Here is a 21,384-nt window from a genome sequence, read left to right on the forward strand (position 1 = left end):
CGTTTCATATGCGTAAAGTTTATAATAGCAATTTCAATGGTGCACCTACAATTACTGTATAATACCTCAAAATTTTGTTATAAGAGGGTAGTCAAAAGAAATGAAGCTCCTATTCCATCCTTGTCAACAGAAAAATCCAAGGTTATACAATATTGACTATAATTTAGTGTACAAAGTTTCTCTAACAAAGCCACCAGATTGGATTAGTGTCAAAATTGGGAGGAAACACTTTCCACAACTGACTGGGAAGAAAATGGCATATTTAGAAGAACAAATGCCAACCTTCAAGAAGCAACCAAGAAGATAATGAGAAAAGCATTTGCAGTGTTAAGCCTGTAATGAAATTGCAGTGTCATTCTTATGCCTCGAACCCTTAACTTTCTTATGTGAACTATCTCTGGATTTGAGAGATTTCCGTTTCTTTGAGACTGTCTTCTCTGTTACTACTTCAGAAGTATGTTTTTCCTCTTCATCAGCGTGTTCCTCTGAAAGCATGCCATCCATGGTCTTGCTTTCATTATGCGTCAACGATTCATCTTTAGGTTGGGTGTTAGATTCTGGTTCAATAACTGACATTCCTGTAAGAGTATAGTCCAGTAGGAAAGTGCTCCTAACAAGTCTGTCTACCCTACTAAAGTGTCGCTGAGAGTACGGGATAAGACCTTCAAGGAGTTCACCAATGCCTCTTATCTGAAACATCATTATCAAACAGAAAATGTTGAACAGGAAAATAACCATTTTGCAAATCTAGAAATAATTTTAACTTTAGAACCAAAAAAACCATTAGTATACACACAGACAAGGGGCTTCTAAGAAAGTGTCATTAGGGGAAGGAGGAAATATAGGAAGTGTTAAGATTTAAGAAGAGGCATAACAGCACAGAAAATCTCAAAACATCTACTGCCTCCAGGTAAGAAATCACTCTTCTAATATTGGAGTACATCAAACTACAACATCCACTGCATTTCAGTTTAATGTCCCAATCAATCCATCAGCGATGTGTTTAATTACGCCACTATCTGACACCCTAAGGAAAGCATTATTTGGAGTTTAAAAAAAAAAAAAAAAGAAACGAAAAACTAACAACAAACATAATCCACAAGAAAATGCTAGAATATCCAAAGCAACACTTTCTTATTTAACAAATGAAAACAGAGCACAAGTACTCGTACCTCAAGAATCTCTGTTGGAGGAAGGATGTTGAAGATCCTAAAAAGCGCAAATTGTGCTACATGACACAGCTTTGGCTTGGTATTCCATTCACGAACATACTCTATAAGTTGACGAAACTCTTCCTTGCCAAGAGCACGAAAGGCTTTCTCCATCTGATCTTCAGCCTCCCTCTTCCTGAGTAGTAGCAGGCTTATAAGTTATAAGATATCGCAATCATAAAAAGTCGACAAAAGCATTCAGAAATTTTGCTGACCTGGAAAGTTCAGTAAATAAGCTTAGGAGTTTATGAGGCCTCCGAAGTTCAAACGCTAACTGGATGGCTTTAGTGTAATCATCATCTAGAAGAGCATTTTCCAATTCTTGTGCTCTCAAAACCCCTTCTTCCTGTATTCACATTAAGGTTGATTAAGTCACCAGTGAGATTTTCCAAAAAGGAAGTAACTGAAATAAACAGAAATATATTTAAACTACACCATTCCGAGGCCTGTAGTTGAAGAATTCTCTGCACTAACATTATTTTCCCCATGGTTACAGTGTCGATTGTGTTTTAAATCAGAAAGAACCACATGCCTAAACATTACTACATTAACTACCCCAAGCAAACCACTGATTCCATAGTAAGCACTGAAACAAAACCACAACTATTACAAACTAAAATGGATCAGATTTGAAGCAATTGCTCACCCCAGGCAAGAAACAATGAAAACAACTAGTGGCATGCCATATCCATAATTTTCTGAAGTTGGAAAAGAAGAGAGGCAGAGGCACCATATCGAGTTGCTGCAAGGACTCACCTCTTTACGAAAAGCTTCTTCTTTATCAGAAGCAGTTGAATCAAACCAAAGATTGACAAGAGCATCACTGCCACCAGTGGCAAACATCTCTGTTTTCTTTCCAACAGCCAAGGCCCAAACCTGCAGAGAAAAAACTAGTGAGCAGAAGAACATGACAATGTTATTGTAGAGGATCACTGAAAAACAAAACCATGAACCAGGCAATGTCAGAATGAAATTAAAAAGTATTATGGGTCACAGAGATGAGAAAGAAAAAAAAAAGGCTTAATCACAATATAGTTAATTAGTTATTGTCAACTGAATACATTCTGTAGCTTTCATCCCACTTTGTTATAACTGTACAAATATGTACTAAAAAATGAGAGAAAAGTTCTAGTATTTTTTAAACTGAATAAACAATAGCCAAGCAATCAAACTCTAGCTGGCCAAAAATTAGTTAGAATATTCACTACAAGCAATTAGGAACATGTAAGAACTTTAAGTCCAAACAAGTAAAATTTTGAAGTAAATTGTAGAAAGCATGTGTTCTCTGGAGACATCAGAAGGAAGACCGATAAATGTCTATGTTCATTATACAAATAATAAGTATGAACATGTGCATGTGTCGGTGTAACAGATATAGTGAAACAACACCATCCCAATGTTTAACCACCAAATCAAGCAAGCCATTAGCCCAATCAAAACAAATCAATAACTTAATTTGACCCTCCTATTGAAAAACTATAAACTTAAGAAATAAATATTGTTAGTTTATCACAAACCACAAAATGTTCGAAGACCAAATCAGAAAAGTAATTTCCCCAATTTAAACAAACTGATAATCAAATCCTCCTATTGAATTTTTTTTCCCAACTTAGGAACAATAAAATGTTAATTCATCACCAACCATTCATTCTTTTCCCAGACATCAAAACATATAGGAAAGAGCTGCCTTATGTGCGAAAGCCGAAAATTTAACTTTCTAAAGCTGACAACTAATGCACATTTTACCTACCCCAAATAGAACAGATACAGTTATGACAGGTGCAAAGGAATTGCGTTCTATGGGTAAAGAACAGTCAATCAGTCATTTCCTATTTCCTGCCCCCAACTCCTCCCAGACCATGTAGTATGTACATCGATGGTTGTCCTTTCTATTCTTTTTTCTTTTCTGAATAGAACAGTAATTCCGTAAATCTTTTTAGATATGCTTCTAAGTTATATACCAACTCTTCCGAAAGTTTTTCCATTTTAATGTCATTGAATTCACTCCATTGACTTCATTGCGGATCAATTTTTAGATTCATATTTTGACTTCAAAGCCTTTGCAACATGAAAAAAGTGATATAGCAACTTAATGAATAAAAGGGGAAAAACCAATGTAGAATTGGTCAAATGTGTATGTTTGAAATCTTATGTAAAATAAAGTTCTATATATCCATACCAGCATCAAAAAATATCCTGTACAAAATAATAATAATGAACTCTTCAGGATATGAATAATTAAAAGCCAAAAAAATGGTTATCAATGACCTTGTCCTCATGTTGATCATATGTAGCCATGCATTCACTAGTTTTAACTGTCCACAACTTTACCAAACCATCAGCACCTACAAAGTATTAGAAATTCCTTCAGTAAGATAGCAATTTAAATCAGGTCTCTCAAATGTAAACCAGAACAATTCAGCAACATTACCACAAGAAACAAATTGGGTCCCACGGATAAGAAACGATGCTCTTAATACACTTGATGTGTGCCCCTCAAATGTTTTTAAGCATGAACCATCAGATATAGCCCAGATCTTTATAGTTTTATCACCAGATGCTGTTATGACACATTGATCAACTGGTGAAAACTCTACCGACCAAATTCCTCTTTTATGCCCCTTAAGTACAACTACAGATACCAGATCCGGAAGCCTCCACACGCAAGCAGTCCGGTCCTGACAAAGAAACATTCAAACAAAGTTGTGAGGGAAAAAAATATTTTTCAATTCAAGAAAGGTCAAAATGAGCATGTATCAAGTTCTTCACACTTGAGAATCATGGAGGAACAGTAGGGTGCCGGGTTTGATTATCGGGTAGGAGTGAGGTGAGGGAATTTGGGTGGGGTCCTGGGAATAGTTTCCCCTGTGGGGGCCTGATTTATCAAAAAAAAAAAAGTTAGTAATGTACTGCACATGATGCAAAGTACGTTACCCTTTCCCTCAAAGAATAAAGTATATAACCGTGTAACTTATTAAACAAAAATCAAGAAATAGAGAATAAATAAACATCCAAACAGAAAGAAAAATAATGGATACATAAATTTAATTTTACTGAATGTTTGAAATAGCCTATACACAATGCAAGGGTAAGCTATGTGCAACTGGCCATTCTCTGACCCCGCCTCCACTGTGGACGGCTGGACGCATTGTGGACAGGAATTGTTTCCTTTAAGATCATAGTCTTAGAGTCTAACTAATAAAAGATTCCCCACAGAGACTGAACAATATTGTTTAGAAAGCAAAGAAGAAAATAATTTTTTTTTGTAGAAACACGTACACCTAATAAACAATTGAATTAGATGGGAGAGAAGTAATAAAAATTAAGGTATTTAAATATTTTGGCTTGATTTTCAAGATGACGAAGAGTCGAAGACATTGGTGAAAACATAGCTAATAGAATTAAAAACGGGCAGATGAAGTGGAGTAGTGCATATGGGGTTTTATGTGATTGAAGGATTCCTTTAAGGTTGAAAAGAAACTTTATAGGTTAGATATACAATCCGCAATGATGTATAATTCTGAGTGTTGGACTATTAAGAGACAAGATATCAAAAAAATGTATGTAAAAGAAATGCAAATACTTCGTTAGATGTATGGGCATGTACAAAGTAGAGTGCAGTGTGGCAGTGAAAAGAATCGAGAGAATTTGTATAGGTGGAGTAGAACATGAAGAAGAACACCTAAAAAGTCACGGCTTGAAGTAGTAAGAAAGGATAGGAATTCGATAACAATTGATGATCGTAGGATCCTAGTTAGAAATGAATAGCAGAAACGAATATTAGTGGATTCGTGTTGATTTTCTCATAGACTCATGTAGCTAACCCCAACATTTTGGAACAAAGGCTTGAATGATGATGATGAGAAACATGTACACGGACTCTCCCACCCTCCTATAGCTTCAAAGAAACAATTTTCCTTTTAAATGGAAAGAATTTTTTTGAACATTTTTTAAGAGCTAAACCATTCTTATCGGAGTAAACTTGTAATCAATAATAAGTTAATTACCAACCTGAGAACCGCTACAAACTAGACTATCATTTGGAGCGACATGCACAGAGTTTATATCCTTATCATGTGCAGCTACAGCAGCCTTCGCCTTCAAACTGGCAGGTTGTTCCAAATCATTTGAGATACCATCTAAACTCCATACCTTAATGGTACGATCACTGAACAAAATAATGATATATGTTATATCACAACAAAACAATCATCTAAGCCAAAAAAAAAAAGTTAATATGCATCAAACAGTGCTAGAGGATGCTCAATGCCAAATCTCATGAAGTGGTGAAAGCAAAAAAATGAGTTACACTAAATCATTTACAAGTGGCAAAACATCAAGAGAATGTGCAAATTAGTTCCAAGGCATATCAGGAAAGCAACTACAGAATCACCATCAGGCTGGACAAAAAAAAAAGAAATGGCATAAGACGTAGGAGAAATATCAGAATTTTCAGTATTTAACAAACACCTGTTTTCATGATTGTGACATATAAACATTCCATAAAATCCAATCCTCAAGCTGTGACTTGACAAGGTTTATATAGTAGCTTATTATCCATGGCATCCCCAATGATATGAGACAAAAAAGATCATAATGCCACAAACCCATCTGCAAAATGATGCATTTTACCATCATCCTATGTGAAAGTAATGAAGTATTGTTTTCGGGAACAAGGAGGGATTATAAAAGCAGTCCATGAGTAGCATATAGATATCCGATATAACCAAATTAGAACCAGTGAATGTTTGGTTGAGTGTGCTCATGACTTAATAACTAATCTTACACAAAAGTAATGCTCAAGATGTACAGAGAGACAAAGTGTGCTCCAGCTTTTTCATGGCCTATTCTACCTAATGCCACTATCGTATGTATGAAAACCATAATACGAGTCATCATTAAATTACAAGCCTTCATGTTTCTTTTTCTGCTAGTAGTGATCAGGTCTCTTCCGCACCACAAGTCAAACAACAAGGAACTTTTCCTTGTTTACAAGATAAGAGTATTTTTCAGGTAAAAACTACAACCCAAGATCTTATTCAAATAGCACAGACTCATGGTCAGAGCACAAATATAACAGCTACTAATGACTGAATGAGGATTAACTGCACAATTTGTAACATCTTACAACAATATCCTTGCTAAATCTAAATACATCTACCAAATTCAAATTTAGTCATAGATTGTCATGCATGCCAGTTGATCAAAATTTTTCAAGCAACCTAATCAGTTAAAACACTCTATAGATCATTTCTGCAAGGGAAAAAAGAGCCCAAAGAATACAGATCAATGGAGCGTAGATTGCATTGCAAATAAAGAGGCTATAGAGAACAGGTTCATAGAAATAGTTCTGACCTACTGCCACTAACGAAGAAATTACGCCCCTTCTTTGAAAAAGAAATAGCTCCTACAGCTCCCATATGACCAGTGCCAATTCCAACACAACTTCTTGTTTCCGAATCCCACAGCCTTACCTATAAAGCAAACAGAGTCAAGTCGTCTTTAACACATCATAGAGAGAGAGAGGGAGGGAGGGAGAGAGAGAGAGATTGCCTAAGAATGTAATTAATGGGTACACAAAAAAATTAACCCCACCAGAGCATTTTCTACGTAGAACTGTACATGCAAATTAAAACAATTGAGGCATAAATGAAACAATGACAAAAACTACTGTAACTGTTCTAGAATAGCCAGACAGGCAAATATAAGAGAAGCTTACATTGTTGTCCTTACTTCCTGTGACAATAAGTGTTCTTCCAGAACTTGAAACACAGGTATCTAGGCACAGAATAATTTCAGTATGACCTGCCAAGACATAGGAACATGACATGGAAGCAAGGTCATAGACTCGAACCTGCAAGCATGCAAATACTCACAAGTTAGGAACGAACCTTAATGACTTCAAAGTTCATAATGGATTATGTCCGTCCCACACACAATTCAATTTTGCTAGTAATTTCAATAAGTCTCACACTTAATTGTCCTACAGCAGGCAAACAATCTTAAACGATATATGACAAAAATGGGATGGCTTTGATGCACCTTTTGAATGGTACAAGTTTTGCTTGATGTACATAATAGAAAACACTAAGAAACTATCTATCCCTCGACTATATGCATATCTTAACAAACAAAATCATAAACTCTAGCAAAATTATGCTGCTCAAGTTGTTCAATGGGTGTCGGGTGATTTAGATTACAGTACAGGCATGCCTTGAGAATGTTCAAGTCTTGTATCTAGGCAATACGCAGCAAGAGGATATAACAAGTACCAAACCTCACTTAAGATCAGAGAATTGTGGTCAATGTCAAAACTTTGCAAACAATTTAAATGCCACCAGTAGACTTTAATCTTCTATTTAGAACCAACTAAGTTACGTTAGAATCAAATTATCTATCTATTTATATCCCTATGATTCTGCGCAGATACATTTATAAAGAAATCTGGCATGTCACCTGCTCCAGATTTGTAGCAACAGCGAGAAACTTTTCCTCGTCCCCCAGAAACTTTACATCCACAATTTCTTCATTATTTCCCACAAGCCTTTTACTTAAGACTAAATTCAGCCTCTCTTCATGTTCCACTGGGGAATAGAAAAGAAACTGCTCATCAGCAGTCACACAAAGCAATCCTTGATCTAAGGGAAGGATGATGGCAGCAGTGAAGCCCCTTCTTGACTCATCCATGTTTGAGCTAACCATAACATCCGAGGACTTTTGTTCATACAGACAAACTGCACTGTCAAAATGATAATAAGAAAATCAGTTTTTTGGAAACAATTGAGACTAGTAGGAAATAGTCTCAAGGACCAGCAAATTCAAACAATCCCCAAGGAGTCCCTGCTTCATTCATACAAGATAGATTTCATTCAAAATATGCAAAATTGCAAATAAGCATTACCCTCTTTATCAAAAAAAATAAAGTATTACCCTTCAGAGTACCAAACTCGTACAATCCCGCGTTCACCAACTGAGATAAAATAAAGTCCCGACCCACCATTCTTCCCAGTTAGCTGATTGTGCTTATCAAGAGAAGAAGCAAAATGAGTCCCAGAATTAATTACGCATATAGCTTCTAGCACCTCATATGTTGGTATAGTCTTCTTCCAACCATAATCATGAAGGTCCCACAAGTTCACAACCTGTAATCAAGACATTAGAAAATTATAATCTGATTGATGAGACATACAATTAACATACATTCGTCAGTCAAAATTTTTAAAAATTAGAAACATAATACAGATGTCCCTGATAATTCTACCGATCAAATTGAAGCACATTTAAGCATTCAAACATAAGTGTTTATGGAAGTTGACAATTTTATCATGGCAGGAACAAGCTACGACTAAAACCTGAAACTTGATTCCTGTATCCTTAGCAATGACAATTACAAATAGAAATAAATAAAATCGATTCAGCATTATAAAAAGAGACAAAGATCTTAAAGAGGTCACTTATGCGCAAGACATTTTTAAGAGTTCAGCAATGCAAAAAACATCATTAAGAGGTAACAGGGGATTCACAAATGTGAATAAAAAAGATGGGCCTCTAAATTTTGCAGAAATGGATATATATGATATAATTCCCACTATTTGCTCCCAATAGACTGTCTACTACACAAATGAAGGGTCACAAACAATGATAAAATCAGTTATCAGTTTACTATGTTGGCTAGAATTGCTGCTGTGATGAATATGTTTTTATCTATTTATCTATTTTGGTCAGTCTGTGGTTTGTTTAGTCAACTGTCCTATTTAGTCTTCTTTGCTTATGGTCTGTTTCGTCTTTTCCCTTTTCTAGGGTTACATCTTATTTTGATCTTGTACGCCGTTGTAAAACGTGACAAGTGTATCACCACCTCTAAACATGCAAAAGATGTGATAAGTGGACGAGCACCTCTGAGCATGGGTTCGAAGGGACTTGTGTGTGAGAGGGAGTGACACAAAGTCCCACATTGGAAAAATAGAAAGAAAGTGTGTGGTTTATAAGGCATGGGGAGGCCCAACTCAAAGGCTTAAGCTTTTGAGTTAGAAGGGTTTTCCTCCATTTCCAAGTAAACCTACATGTGTTAGGCCCATGTAACGTGGGCTCACCCCGGTCCAAATTCTTAACATACTACTGATTCAATCAAAAAATTATGGAAGCTTCAAAAACTTAATGTCACAAGGTTCAAGAAAAGGGAAAATTAAGACAGAATAAGTTATACGTTATTCGAACCAACAATCATTGATTCACACAATCAACACAAATAAAATATTTCTCATCCACACCCCCCCCCCCCCCGGGAGGGCATTGTGTGGCTACCATTTGAAGAGCTAAAATGGTGTTCCAAAAAAATTTATACAGATGTCATGTATTCGAAGAACATTTTCAGAAAACGGTTCTAAGAAAAACATCCAAGAAGAAGAAAAGAAGAATAATTGTTTTTAGTGTTTTCAGAACATTGAGCCCGCGGTAAGCAGGAGAACAGCTGCAAGCTAATCAAGCAATTTCTTGCACAGAAACTACTTAAAAGAAAATTAACTGTTTCCCTTTCGGTCTTGAAGAATTATTAAAAACAGGAAACAGAAAATGCTAAACAAACATGGCCTGTTTTATGAAAGTATTTTTCCCCATTTACATCTACTCTACCTTAGTAATTATCCAACAAAAAAACTGAGAAAATTGGTCTAGTAAAGTCTTATCATTAAACTATACCGACCACCATATATATGCATCTTCCAAGAAACAGACAGCTGATATGTACCAGTCTAGTTGATTGATTATGAAACAATCCAAAGCATATCGTATAGGGAGGTTTTGAAAGGATGTGTAACTAATCCCCAATTACTCTATTATACAAAACCTTAAACAACTGATTCATGCTCACTCATGTGCACAATTGGGAAAGGTGCAAGGGATACCCATTTAGAACACCAGACAGGCCACATCTCCCAATTTCAAGTTTGAAACGTTAACACATACCACCATTGACAGCTTCAAATTTAAGAAAATATGCAAAAAGCAGAAGCTCGAGACTCACAATGTATAAAATGCTTCCAATTTAAAAAATAAAAAATAAAAAAACTCTACTATCTACCAGAAAAACCAAATCATCATGGGCGTATAATAACCTACCTTATCTCTTCCAGCACTGAGCAATGTCCATCCATCTTCAGATATTGTAATGGAAGTAATGGTTGAAAAATGTCTATCTAATGTTGCAACACATTTCTTGGCAAGAAGGTCCCAAACTCGTACAGTTGCGTCATCCCCTCCAGAGAAAAGCTAAAAACACCACTCATAAGCAAAACATAAGCGAGCTAAAACTAATGGCCAACATGAATACGAATATGAATAGAAGAAAAGAATTGAATTATGGAAAGATTCAATCACATGCTTGGCAACTCTAATTTTTTAATGTAAATGATGAAAATCCAACAAAAATGGTATACTTCTAATTATGAAGTATGAACATGTTTTCGTTGTAGTAAAGCCACTATAGATACCTGTACAAACATAAAGAATAACAGCATTAACTGACAAAAGCCATGTTGGATTGCAAGACACGTGAAAAGAAAAAAAAATCAACAACTGCATAAGTGAAACACAAGACAGAGTAATAATTCGACGAGAACTCTGGTGAAAAGAGGCATAACATATTGGTCTTCACCCTTCAAACATAAAGCAGTGGGTTACAAGTATGTTTATATATAAACCATACATATATTGTCCACACAAATAGAGATATACCTTCTTCTTTTTGAATATAAAAGTTTTATAGAGACACCACGCAGGTGCAAACCAGAGATTCCACAAACATGTATAATTGTCCTTAGTATAAAAATAAATCAAAGCATCCTTTACTACCAAAACAATAACCATTAGCTCATTGTGCTCACCGTCACATTGCTTAAAGCCGTCATTTTCATTAATAATCTTGTCTAACCAAATTTCTTCCATACAGAGAGTCTGCTCTTTCAGTTCCATAACATTTCAGAAGTACAATTGTCCATGTCCATAAATCCTTATTTGTGAATGTGTGTAGATCCTTATTTCTTAGAACACTTCTCCTGGTTGTTACCCAAATTCTCAAAATCCTGAACATCTATTGTGTTCCATATGAGGTGCCAAAAAGCCACTAATTTCACTTTCACATGCTCAACTTGAAGGAAGCATAGACATAAAACAGGATTGATGACTAATTCAGGTGTCTCCCTTTTTCCACAATTGTCCCTTTTAGATATGTGATCTCAATTACCACTGTAAAATATGGTTACTTGTAATGAATGTACAAAAGTTATCTCAAAAAAGGAACCCAACTAACTATGACATCCAGAAACATGCTAAGGAAGTAGAAAAATCATAAAAAGTAGAAATGGCCTAGTTGAATCTTACAAGAGGTTTCTGTGGATCGGGATGGAATATGACACTACTAACAACCCCTTTATGACCTTTGAAGTAATGAGTGCAGAAGCCACCATCAACATCCCAAACAAGGACCTTACCATCAGCTCCCGCAGTTGCAAGCAATCCCCCAGATGCGTGGCAGGCCATACCCATCACAGGACCTTCATGACCCTGCTCATAGCCAGAAATATGTATCATTCAAACTTTCTATAATCTGGTGACAGAGACCAGATCAGAAAAGATAAAACATCAAAAAAAAATTGCATCAAAGTCTTACAAAAGTTTTGATTTTTGTAGCAATTATATCAATCATAAAAGAGTAAAAAGTAAATCTTCGAAATTCTTATTTTGTTTTTCAATCTCCATATTCCACTGTCCACAGTATGCTCAGTAGAAAGAAGAGAGAAAAAGATGAACCTTTTCAAATATAAAAACTGAAACCACTTCTATTAAAGGCTACTTGTAGAAAAAAGTACAACATAAGAGAATGTTTATCTTCGAACTATAACATTGAAATTTGAAAGTTTCTTTGGCTTTTGGAAATTTCTTTAATTTTACTCCACTTTCTATGGCAATGGCAATGGGAGTGAATGAATATGATCAAAATATCAAATATATCAACCTTGCAAATGCAACTTTTGCCTTCTCCGCATATTTTCATTTTTCATCATTAGAAATCACCAAACATCTAAAATTTTCCTCCGAAAACAGCTTGCAACTAATGTAGTTAGTAGAACACAGGCAGCTCAACACATAAAACATTTTCCTACAAGAGAGTCTCTGCAAACCACAAATGACACACTGACAAAACGCAGACAATCTAACTTCAATTCTCTGTACATAAAAGCACAACTAACCTCCTTCTATATTAGTGAAGCCACTGAAGACCCCAAAATAACGCAAAACTAAAAACTTAACTTAGCTAAGATTTTACCCTATTCGCCTCTAACTTGTATAACAAAATCGACCCCTACACAAAATTCAAGTGAAAACTCACCTTCCATGACCGCACGCACTTCAACGTGGATAAGTCCCAGACCCTAATTTGCCTACTGTGTCCCGCTGAGAAAAGTAACTTGTCGTCGGGGCTGAGAGCCAAGGCTGTAGCCGCCTCCCCATCACCCTCAATAGTCTCCCTAATAGAAGCGTTGGTCGAATCAACAATCTTGATCAACTCCCCGCAGGAGCATACAAGGAACGAGCCGTCCGATGACACCACAAAAGGGCCGCCAGTGTAGAATTGCTGCAGTGACGGCACACACCTGTAGTTCTTCTTCAGTTGTACGGACGCCATTGGGAAAAAGCTGCTATCTGTTCCGGTTCAGCGAGTTTTGAAGAGACAAAGGCGTGTGTATTTGAGCCCTACACACGAGAGGATATTGGTAGGGTTTTTGAGTCTTTGACGCCGCCCAGGGTCTAGGGATTGAACAGACCACTGGAACAGGTTTAATAATATTTAGCAAACCGAACCAAAATTTTTAGGTCCGCTCGGTTCACGGTTTGGTTCAGTGAATCCCCTACAAAATCTTGCTACGATTTTCTATTAGGAAACGAATGATTTGTTCTGCTCTGCTATTAATTTACCAACTTGTTCTTTTACAGTTGTCATAGATTTTGCGACCTGATGTTGTTAAATATGTAAATGTTTGGAAGATGAGAATATATAAATGCTTATTTTGGATTACGTATTACACAGGGCTTGGTTAGTTTCATTGAAATAGAGTTTGTGTGGCAATTATTGGAGAAAGAGAGGAAAAATTGGAATTAATGCATACAATGCACTATTGATATTGAGACATTCAAGTTATATCATGCTTTGAATTTTAAAATATTATTCCCCAGATATATCTACTGAAAGATTTGTAGGAAGAATAAAAAACTTATTTAATAAAGTCTCATTACCGAATTTGAATGTATATTTTAAATAAAGTATTCAAAGATAGTAAATATCTCCTCTGAAAATTATATTGTTCATCAAAGGCATGTATATAGTTAAGTTTTGAACAGAAATTTCTAGTGAATATGGAATTCATAAATCCTCCACTCTCATTCATATGCAGTCAAGTACCGATAATCTAAGTACATTTTAATCTCATCAATAACTTACTCAATCGAAGAAGAAACGGTAGATCTCTCCCAGATTGTTAACCGAATAACCACCGAGCCATCCCTGTGTTTTGTTTGTTCGTATTGTGCACCATTTTCAGCAGGTCGAGTACCAGAGTTTCCCTACTTCACACGACAAAAGCTGAAGTTTATACCTTGGCCATAAAGAAAGTACCATGTCCATAAACTTAGAATGTAAAAAAATAAAAAAAGGAATACTGACAAGCTGCAGTCTGGTTATCAAGATCTTTCAAATAAAATACGCAGTAATTCTGGGAACAAGAGACGGCACAATTTTTACTTCTTGCTAACTCACTAATTGCTGGTGATAGAGAATCAGGTAAATAGGTTAGGCCTTGAAGCCTTGTATGTGGTCTTCAGCTTCCTGGTTGGTGGTCTCACCTTCCTGAACACCAATGGGAACTTGATCTTGGAGTTGTGGAACTGCTTGGTGCTGTCCCTCTTGCACAGTTTGGCTGGGATGGTGGCAGTCTTGATAATCTGAATGCAAGGAAACCTGACCCTGTGGCGAGAACCCATCTCAGTATACATCTGTTCCACAGCCCCATTAAGAGTGATGTCTCTGTATTCCTTGTACATGTTGTGATAACCAGTTCGACTTTGGTATCGCAGCCAGATTCCATAATTCTTGATCTTGGTAGGGTTCTTCTCAAAAATCTGCAACAATATACAGATGTAAGACCAACAAAAATAAAATGTTATAGTAAGTTCAAACAATTAAGGGTCTGTTTGAAAACAGTTTCCAAAACAGTTTTCTGTTTTCAAAAATTGTTTTGGCTTTGAAAATTCGTTTGGGTGGGTGTTTTCTGAAATTATTTTGTAAAACTGAAAACTGTTCTTAGTTTTCAAAAACCAAAACTGTATTTTGATGTTTTGTAAAATTCTTTTCCGTTTCCTCTTTCCTCTGTCCTCTTTCTCCGCACAAAATCATTTGCCAAATGAATTTTGTTTTTAGTTTTATTTCTTAAAATTGTTTTCAAAATCTAATCTTGAAATCAGTTTTCAAGAAACAGGTAATCAAGTAATAAAGGAAAAACTATATGGTACCATCACATAAAATGCATCACTGCGTGATGCTGACTATACTTCAAAAGGAGAAAGGAGATTTAATCAAAGCACAGGGGACTCAGATGATCCAATAGAGAACATAAAGGAGATCAACTAATGACTGAAATTAACAAACTACTACTCATACCAAGAAGCATCTTGTCAAGAAAGTATCAAACACACCAATCGTTGAAGTTTAAACCAATTAAGGTAAAGAAACAATCAACAACTTTTTCTTATTCACACAAGAAGTTAAAAACTGACATACAAAAGTAAGAGGTGCATAAGAAAGATGATTAATGGTCAGTATTTCAGATATTCATTTGCCATCAAATGCCTTATGTAGACCTCCTGCATATCAAGTACTCGAAACAAATTCACCATGAAATAGACATGGCATCAATCCTCAATGGCTTATTTGTTTCAGTGAGGTGCAAAAATGTTCTAAAGAAGAAATGAAAATTCTCAAACATCAAGTCTTAAAAAACTTCAAGGACTCCATCAAGATGAAAAAAACGAGGAAATGGGTTACTTCCAACCCACTATTCAATTTGCTTCACACATGTAGAGAGCAGCATAAACTTATCTCTATCTCAGCAGCACAACAAGTGGATCACCAAAAGATGATGCACTTAACGTCCAAGTAAAACACTACGCCAGAATAAATAAGATTCAATTGCATCAATGCAGCTGAAGCTAAATCACATATTCACATACATTACAAAACTTTTGAAACAAATAGCAATAGCCTACAGCAAAAAACAATAAAATCTAATTACCACATGTAACCAAAGAAACATAATTATGCAAATAATCAGAACGACTGCATCATTTTCATAATGGTAACCCCAGTATTCTACATGAACCATGAAAAAAAATAAAAAAAATAAAAATGCAACTTTTCAAAAACTAATGCTTTAATTCTCAATTGTTTAACAGGGATGGGAAAACAAACATTATGGTGCATGCCATATCCCAAGTAGCCATCCAATAGCCTGAATATGATTTATCCTAAGTATGCTATCATTCTGAAGTACAAAAGATACCCAGATGTCATAATGGAAAGTTTTTCAACCTTTCTCTAGCTTCATAAAGTAGGAAAAAGTTCATTTTAGCTATTAAACCATGCTCATCAATGTCATGAAAATTGCAAAAGCACTAATAGTTAGTCAAATACCTCATTGATTGCAAGGACTTGCCCATTGCTCTTCTTGACCTTCTTAAGCTTCCTCAAAAAGTACCTAATGAGAACAAATAACAAATTACCACCAACCCCCCAATTTCACTAAATCAAACAACCGCCATTCAAAATCAAATGGAAGTCCACTCACCAGAACTTAGACTTGGCCCGAACCTCATTTGTTGCCCACAATTTCATCCTGAAAATCTTTGGGTGTTCATCCGACTCAGTTGGAAGCCCTCTTCCAACAACCTGGTACTGGTGAAACTGTACAAACCAAACGAACAGCAGCTTCAGTAGAAAAACCTATAATATACTAACTACCAAGATCTGTTTTGTTACCCAGAAATAAACTAATATTTATTTCTCATTTTAAAGCTTCTTCAATATCATCCAAACGGAACGCAAAGCAACCAAAAACCAACGAAGCCCCGCTTCATAAAACAAATCGGAAATACGAATTTAATATATAACTTCCATGATCCAGCTTGTTCAGAGCTGACCATAAATAAGGCTGACTACTGATAAAGCGTTCAACACTCAAAAACCTAACACATTGATTGCCTAGAAGACTAAATTAAAGCAAATAAAGGTGTCAATTTTAACGCTCAACCAAGAAGTCGGGTAGTTAAACAGATTAACAAATTCTCATGTTCTCCCATGTCAAACAAAACTAAAACCAATTAGAAAGAAAAAATTAGAGAGACTGAGTAATGCGTAGAGGGCAGATCATCAAAGAGTTCATTGTTGAGCTTACCCTGAAAGTGACCATTTTCCAGGGAGAGGAGATGGGATTTGGCAATCCGTGCCGCTCAATCTCTCGCCCGCTGTTGTAGCAGAAGCGCCTCGGGTTTTTCTGGTAGACAATAATATATAGCGGCGAAGAACGGAGTAAGAAACCCTAAAATGTTTGGGCTATGATCTAGTGTATCGACTCCATGATAAGACTAGTTTAGTCAATAAAGTCAAATAGAATACATTTTTAAAAAATTTAGAATCAAATTTATTCAAAAAAATTTTTTATTAATTCTCTCATAAATTTAGAATCAAATTTACTAGAGACTACCACTAGACTAAAACTTAATCATGCTTTTACCGCATTTGATGGTGAGTAATTTTAAGAGTTTTTACGAACCCAAAACTGAATATAAAACCTTACAATTCATTTAAAATTATAAAAATAAAAAATCAAACAATTTGAATAAAATATTCAAATGATTTGAGAGGGATATTATATCAGACCATATTCCTATTTTCGTTTCAAAAACTTGTCCGATTTTGCCTCCACCATTAAATTAAATTGTAGACTCTAGAAAATTATGGGATCACACATCCTCCCAAATCACCTGGAGTGGAGTGACCCTTTTTAAACGAGGGATCAAACAATAACACCCGGTTCCTTGAAGAAAATTTTTTTAGGGTTTAATGATCGTCATGGTTTTGGCATCGAAGTACCGCACAAGAAACCTGCAGTACAATATTTCCTACTCATTGCAGGTATTCAATTCAAAAAAAAAAAAACATAGAAGTGAAGTTCTCCAAATATAAATGTACTCATCCAGGATTATACAAGCTATATATGTGTAGATTATAACCATCATTCCCCATGTTTGTTTTCACTAGGTGAAAGAATACAACCCTCCAAGCAAGACTACAACTGAAAAGATAAGCTTTGAATTTATTGAGTGTACATATCTGCATCCCCATTAACCTCACCAAATATTAGATCCTCTTGTTGCACCGAGAGTAACAGCAAGCATAGCAAGAATTGACTGTACATGCCCAAAGAAGAAAGAAAAAGGTTTTGGTGAGTAACACAAGCGATAAATAAGCACAGAGGAAAAGAGAATTGAACAATTGCATATCCAAATGAAGGATTCGTAATAAACAAGCCACTGAAGGGAGAGAATGTATTACAAGGTTCCAGTAATCCAAATAACCATTATCACTCGCGTTACAATATAGATAAAAATTGACAAGCAGCAGGTCAAGCAACGATTAATGTGGGTATTAAGGTTTGCCTTGGACAAAAGAAGTGGGCATTATCCCCCGCCCAACAAACGGCATATAGGCCAACTGAGAATATTTGGCACCATTAGAACTTTTATTCATTTAAGATAAAATAACATGATGCAATGCGCAAAAGCAGCAGCAAAACGAATTCATGAAAATGAACTAGGTAATGATCGTGCATATTAAACCGCGAGTCCACAGATTTCAAAGAAAACATCAATAGTGCCCTCAAGATCTTTTTCATGCAGTATGATGTGAGAGTAGTGCACCGAAGTTAATAATTAGGTACATCGACACCTCTAGAATAACCATGCAAATCTGAAAGTGGCACAACGAATATCAAACCACAACACTAGCCCAGGATAAAAGGCCTACAGATATGGCTTACATCACTAATACATCTACCAGGAAAACAAAATCGCCTAGTCCACAGCCATAAAAAAAGATAGTGAGGTCAGCCCATGCTCAAATTATCCCACAATATAATTGATTTGTGAGAAATAACTATAACAGCCTTCAGGGGGAAATTGATGTGATTTGAAAATCACGGGGGTTTCAAGATTAAACCCAGCCTAAATTCCCAACACTTGCATAGACTGTCACCATGAGTAACAATAAAAGGTAAACAACTCCAATGCATAAGGCTCTTGTAGTGTGCAGGGTCGGAGACAAGCAGGATGAACCAATAGTATACTCATTGACAATCACCATGCATAACAATATTGTAACAATCTGAAATATGCTTGATACAGGAGAGCCACAGGATAACAGATCCAAGTGTAGACCATGCAACACATTCATCCCAACCTAATTTCAGTCATCAGCCATTTCTTCTATGATTACCCAATCTGAAAGATAATGTAAAAGGTAATACCAAACTCTCACACAAAGGGCTAAATAATAAAGTTCCAGGCAAAAAGGGAACTATCGGATTCTAACTTTGAGTTAACTGGCCTTGATAAGGTTATATAACCATAAAGCCATCATTTTACAGATCGATTACAAGCTTCCCAATCCCCTTTCACACCAAATTAATGATAGGTGTGGGATTGATAAAAACTAGAAGAAAAGTTCATTACATGCTACAAGAATCATGAAGCACAAAAGCAGATCAATGTATAAAAAATGCCATTGTAGCAACTAGCAAGGGAAATAAATTGACAGAGAACAAACACTCACAGCTATTGCACAGGCAACATATCCAGGTTTTTCTCTGTAATCCACTCGTACACATAGTAGAATGAAAGTTCCAACATACCATGGAATGCCACCAAGGAAGAAACCAATAATAAACCTTGGAAAAAAAACGAGAATCACAATGATCAGTTATAGCAAGGGGAAAACCTCAAGTGTATCCAAAACATGAAATTCCAAAGACTGCATAAAGTACATTTTAATTGGCACAGACATCTAGATTTCTGTTCGTCTACATCAGTAAAACCTTGAACAAGTTCCATCGAGTTGTACCCACCCAGTCAAGCTATTGTAATTGTCCTTTACCATTTGAGTAGTAAACATAAAATGGATTCAAATATCATTAAATGTACCATGCTGTGGTACTTCTCTAAGTATAATAATTTCAAATTTTAAACTAATTGATAAATCGGACATACAATATAATATATCAACATGGCTCAAACGGCCTATTTAAAGTTCCAATAAGTGGGTTTATGACATAAGATTCTCTCCCACAAAGAACCAAACACGTGCTTCCAAAAAAGCATTTGCTTAACTAAGCCATTGATTCAACTTTCTTACTGCATTTTGTTCTATTTTTAAACAGAAAATGCTTTCCGCCATATTTTACTCACTTGGTTCCACATTTATTCACCTTATTCTAATTAAGTACCAAATGTGCATTTCATAAACTCAAATGCGCAAACTAATCTTTTCAAAAGCCACGGCTCATAAATTTAATGAGTGAGTGTAAATTTTCTACTTGCATTTCTAGACATGGTACGAAGGGGCGCAAATCTGTGAATCAAGAGAAGAGAGACTAGAGCTAGGATGTGTAGACAACTGAAGAAGTGCACCAACAAGGACCTCTTGTGCTTTAACAACAACAAAAAAATTCATTTCATATGTTCAGTAAACAGAGGTATGTCAATGATATATCTCAAACTATAGAATTCTGGCTTTAGTAATCCCCTTCAATAGACAACAAAGTTTGAAACTTCAGGTAAACTATATGGTTTACAGATGTATGGCTATAAAAGGGCTGCAAATATGGATAAAATAATAAAACATCATCCAATAGAACGCATAGAGGAGAATGTGAACTTACAAGACCCATCCCATGCCCATACCACAGCATGGAATCCGGTGCTCTCTTTCCAGTCGCCCCTCAGTTACAGCATAACCTTAAAATAGAATTGAATGATCATCATCATCAAGAAGGTTCAATCAACCCAAGTCAATAAAATAAGTCATTGAATTTCGAATTTCTAAAACAAAATCCGGCTTGAAGGTAAAACTAGGTACAAATCTCTTATACAAACTTACTCAAAACCAGCGAAAGTATATAATCACAACCCCACAAATATTTTTACCAAACAGTTCTTCTACAAATATCCAATTCTGCGTGTATAATAAATTTCACTATTTCTGTCTACCGAATTGACCAACAACTACGATTTATGAATTCATGACTAAAAATAACATTTGCGTACCAGCGACGGTTTGGTAGCCGTAGGGGAAATGACTATTGGGGATGGACGCCTGAGGAGGCACAGGCTGGGGGATGCCAACAACCAGATGAGGCGGCACCACAGGAGGCGGAGGATAGTAGTTTGCCACGCCTTGAAACGTGCCGTAATGGAACTGCCTCTCCGGGTCGGCCGTGAGACCCCTGTTCTTCCCGTTGTCGCTCATTTTTTGTCTAATTTTCGAAAATACTTTGTAGAACTTCTAGTCAGAGTTAGGGTTAGAGGGTCACGATGACCGTGATCGAGGTTGATTTCACTTCACCTCTGGCCCCCTTCCCTAGAGATGGCCAACAGAGCGGGCAGAAGAAGAAGAGAGAATTCAGGGAAATTTTGCGGTGATTTTCAACTGTTTTTCTAGGTACAAAATTACGAATCGAAGCCTAGAAATTAACTTGGGCCTAAGCCCAAAGTGTTCGTTGATTGGAATCCATTTAGTCTGGGCTACCTTTTGGGCCTATCAAAATCTGTCCGGTGCTGGAACGTGTTATCCATAGTATAACCCAACTAGTAATCGGCCAGCTTGTGCATCAAGTCTGGGCTACTTTTTGCGTTGCTGCAGGTGGCATATACCGTCTCTGCGTACTTCATGTACTCGCCGAGCAACTAATTGGCGGAGAATCTGGACCCGCACTTAGCCAACTCCGCCCGGCTCTGCCAGAAACGGGTCTGGTTCCGGAACAAAACAATAACAGCAACAAACTCTGGTTTCATC

At 36.2% G+C, this 21,384-nt stretch overlaps 2 protein-coding genes across 3 annotated transcripts; both read right to left on the minus strand.

The window, feature by feature from the left end:
• Positions 1 to 7: 7 nt before the first annotated feature.
• On the minus strand, positions 8 to 13,020 carry LOC120015443 (transducin beta-like protein 3). Its single transcript, XM_038867874.1, has 14 exons — positions 12,598 to 13,020; positions 11,589 to 11,771; positions 10,329 to 10,478; positions 8,142 to 8,353; positions 7,668 to 7,950; positions 6,931 to 7,065; positions 6,567 to 6,685; positions 5,223 to 5,379; positions 3,643 to 3,889; positions 3,480 to 3,556; positions 1,968 to 2,087; positions 1,427 to 1,557; positions 1,173 to 1,347; positions 8 to 690 (listed from the first exon to the last, which is right to left on the minus strand). The coding sequence occupies exons 1-14, from the start codon at positions 12,892 to 12,894 to the stop codon at positions 328 to 330; spliced, it is 2,649 nt and encodes an 882-aa protein (XP_038723802.1). The 5' UTR covers positions 12,895 to 13,020; the 3' UTR covers positions 8 to 327.
• Positions 13,021 to 13,833: 813 nt separating this feature from the next.
• Positions 13,834 to 20,991, minus strand: LOC120015207 (60S ribosomal protein L18a). Of its 2 annotated transcripts, XM_038867507.1 has the most exons (6): positions 20,637 to 20,991; positions 20,252 to 20,327; positions 19,147 to 19,261; positions 16,106 to 16,221; positions 15,952 to 16,015; positions 13,834 to 14,384 (listed from the first exon to the last, which is right to left on the minus strand). In XM_038867507.1, exons 1-6 carry the CDS (start codon positions 20,836 to 20,838, stop codon positions 14,043 to 14,045), a joined length of 915 nt encoding a protein of 304 aa, XP_038723435.1. In that variant the 5' UTR covers positions 20,839 to 20,991; the 3' UTR covers positions 13,834 to 14,042. The 2 variants fall into 2 exon arrangements, with proteins under 2 accessions (XP_038723435.1, XP_038723434.1); XM_038867506.1 differs by lacking the exons at positions 19,147 to 19,261; positions 20,252 to 20,327; positions 20,637 to 20,991 and adding an exon at positions 16,712 to 16,861 and having other exon boundaries at positions 13,850 to 14,384.
• Between the last annotated feature and the right edge of the window lie 393 nt (positions 20,992 to 21,384).

The sequence above is a fragment of the Tripterygium wilfordii genome, chromosome 14 (assembly GCF_013401445.1).
Source record: "Tripterygium wilfordii isolate XIE 37 chromosome 14, ASM1340144v1, whole genome shotgun sequence".
Lineage (NCBI taxonomy): Eukaryota > Viridiplantae > Streptophyta > Magnoliopsida > Celastrales > Celastraceae > Tripterygium > Tripterygium wilfordii.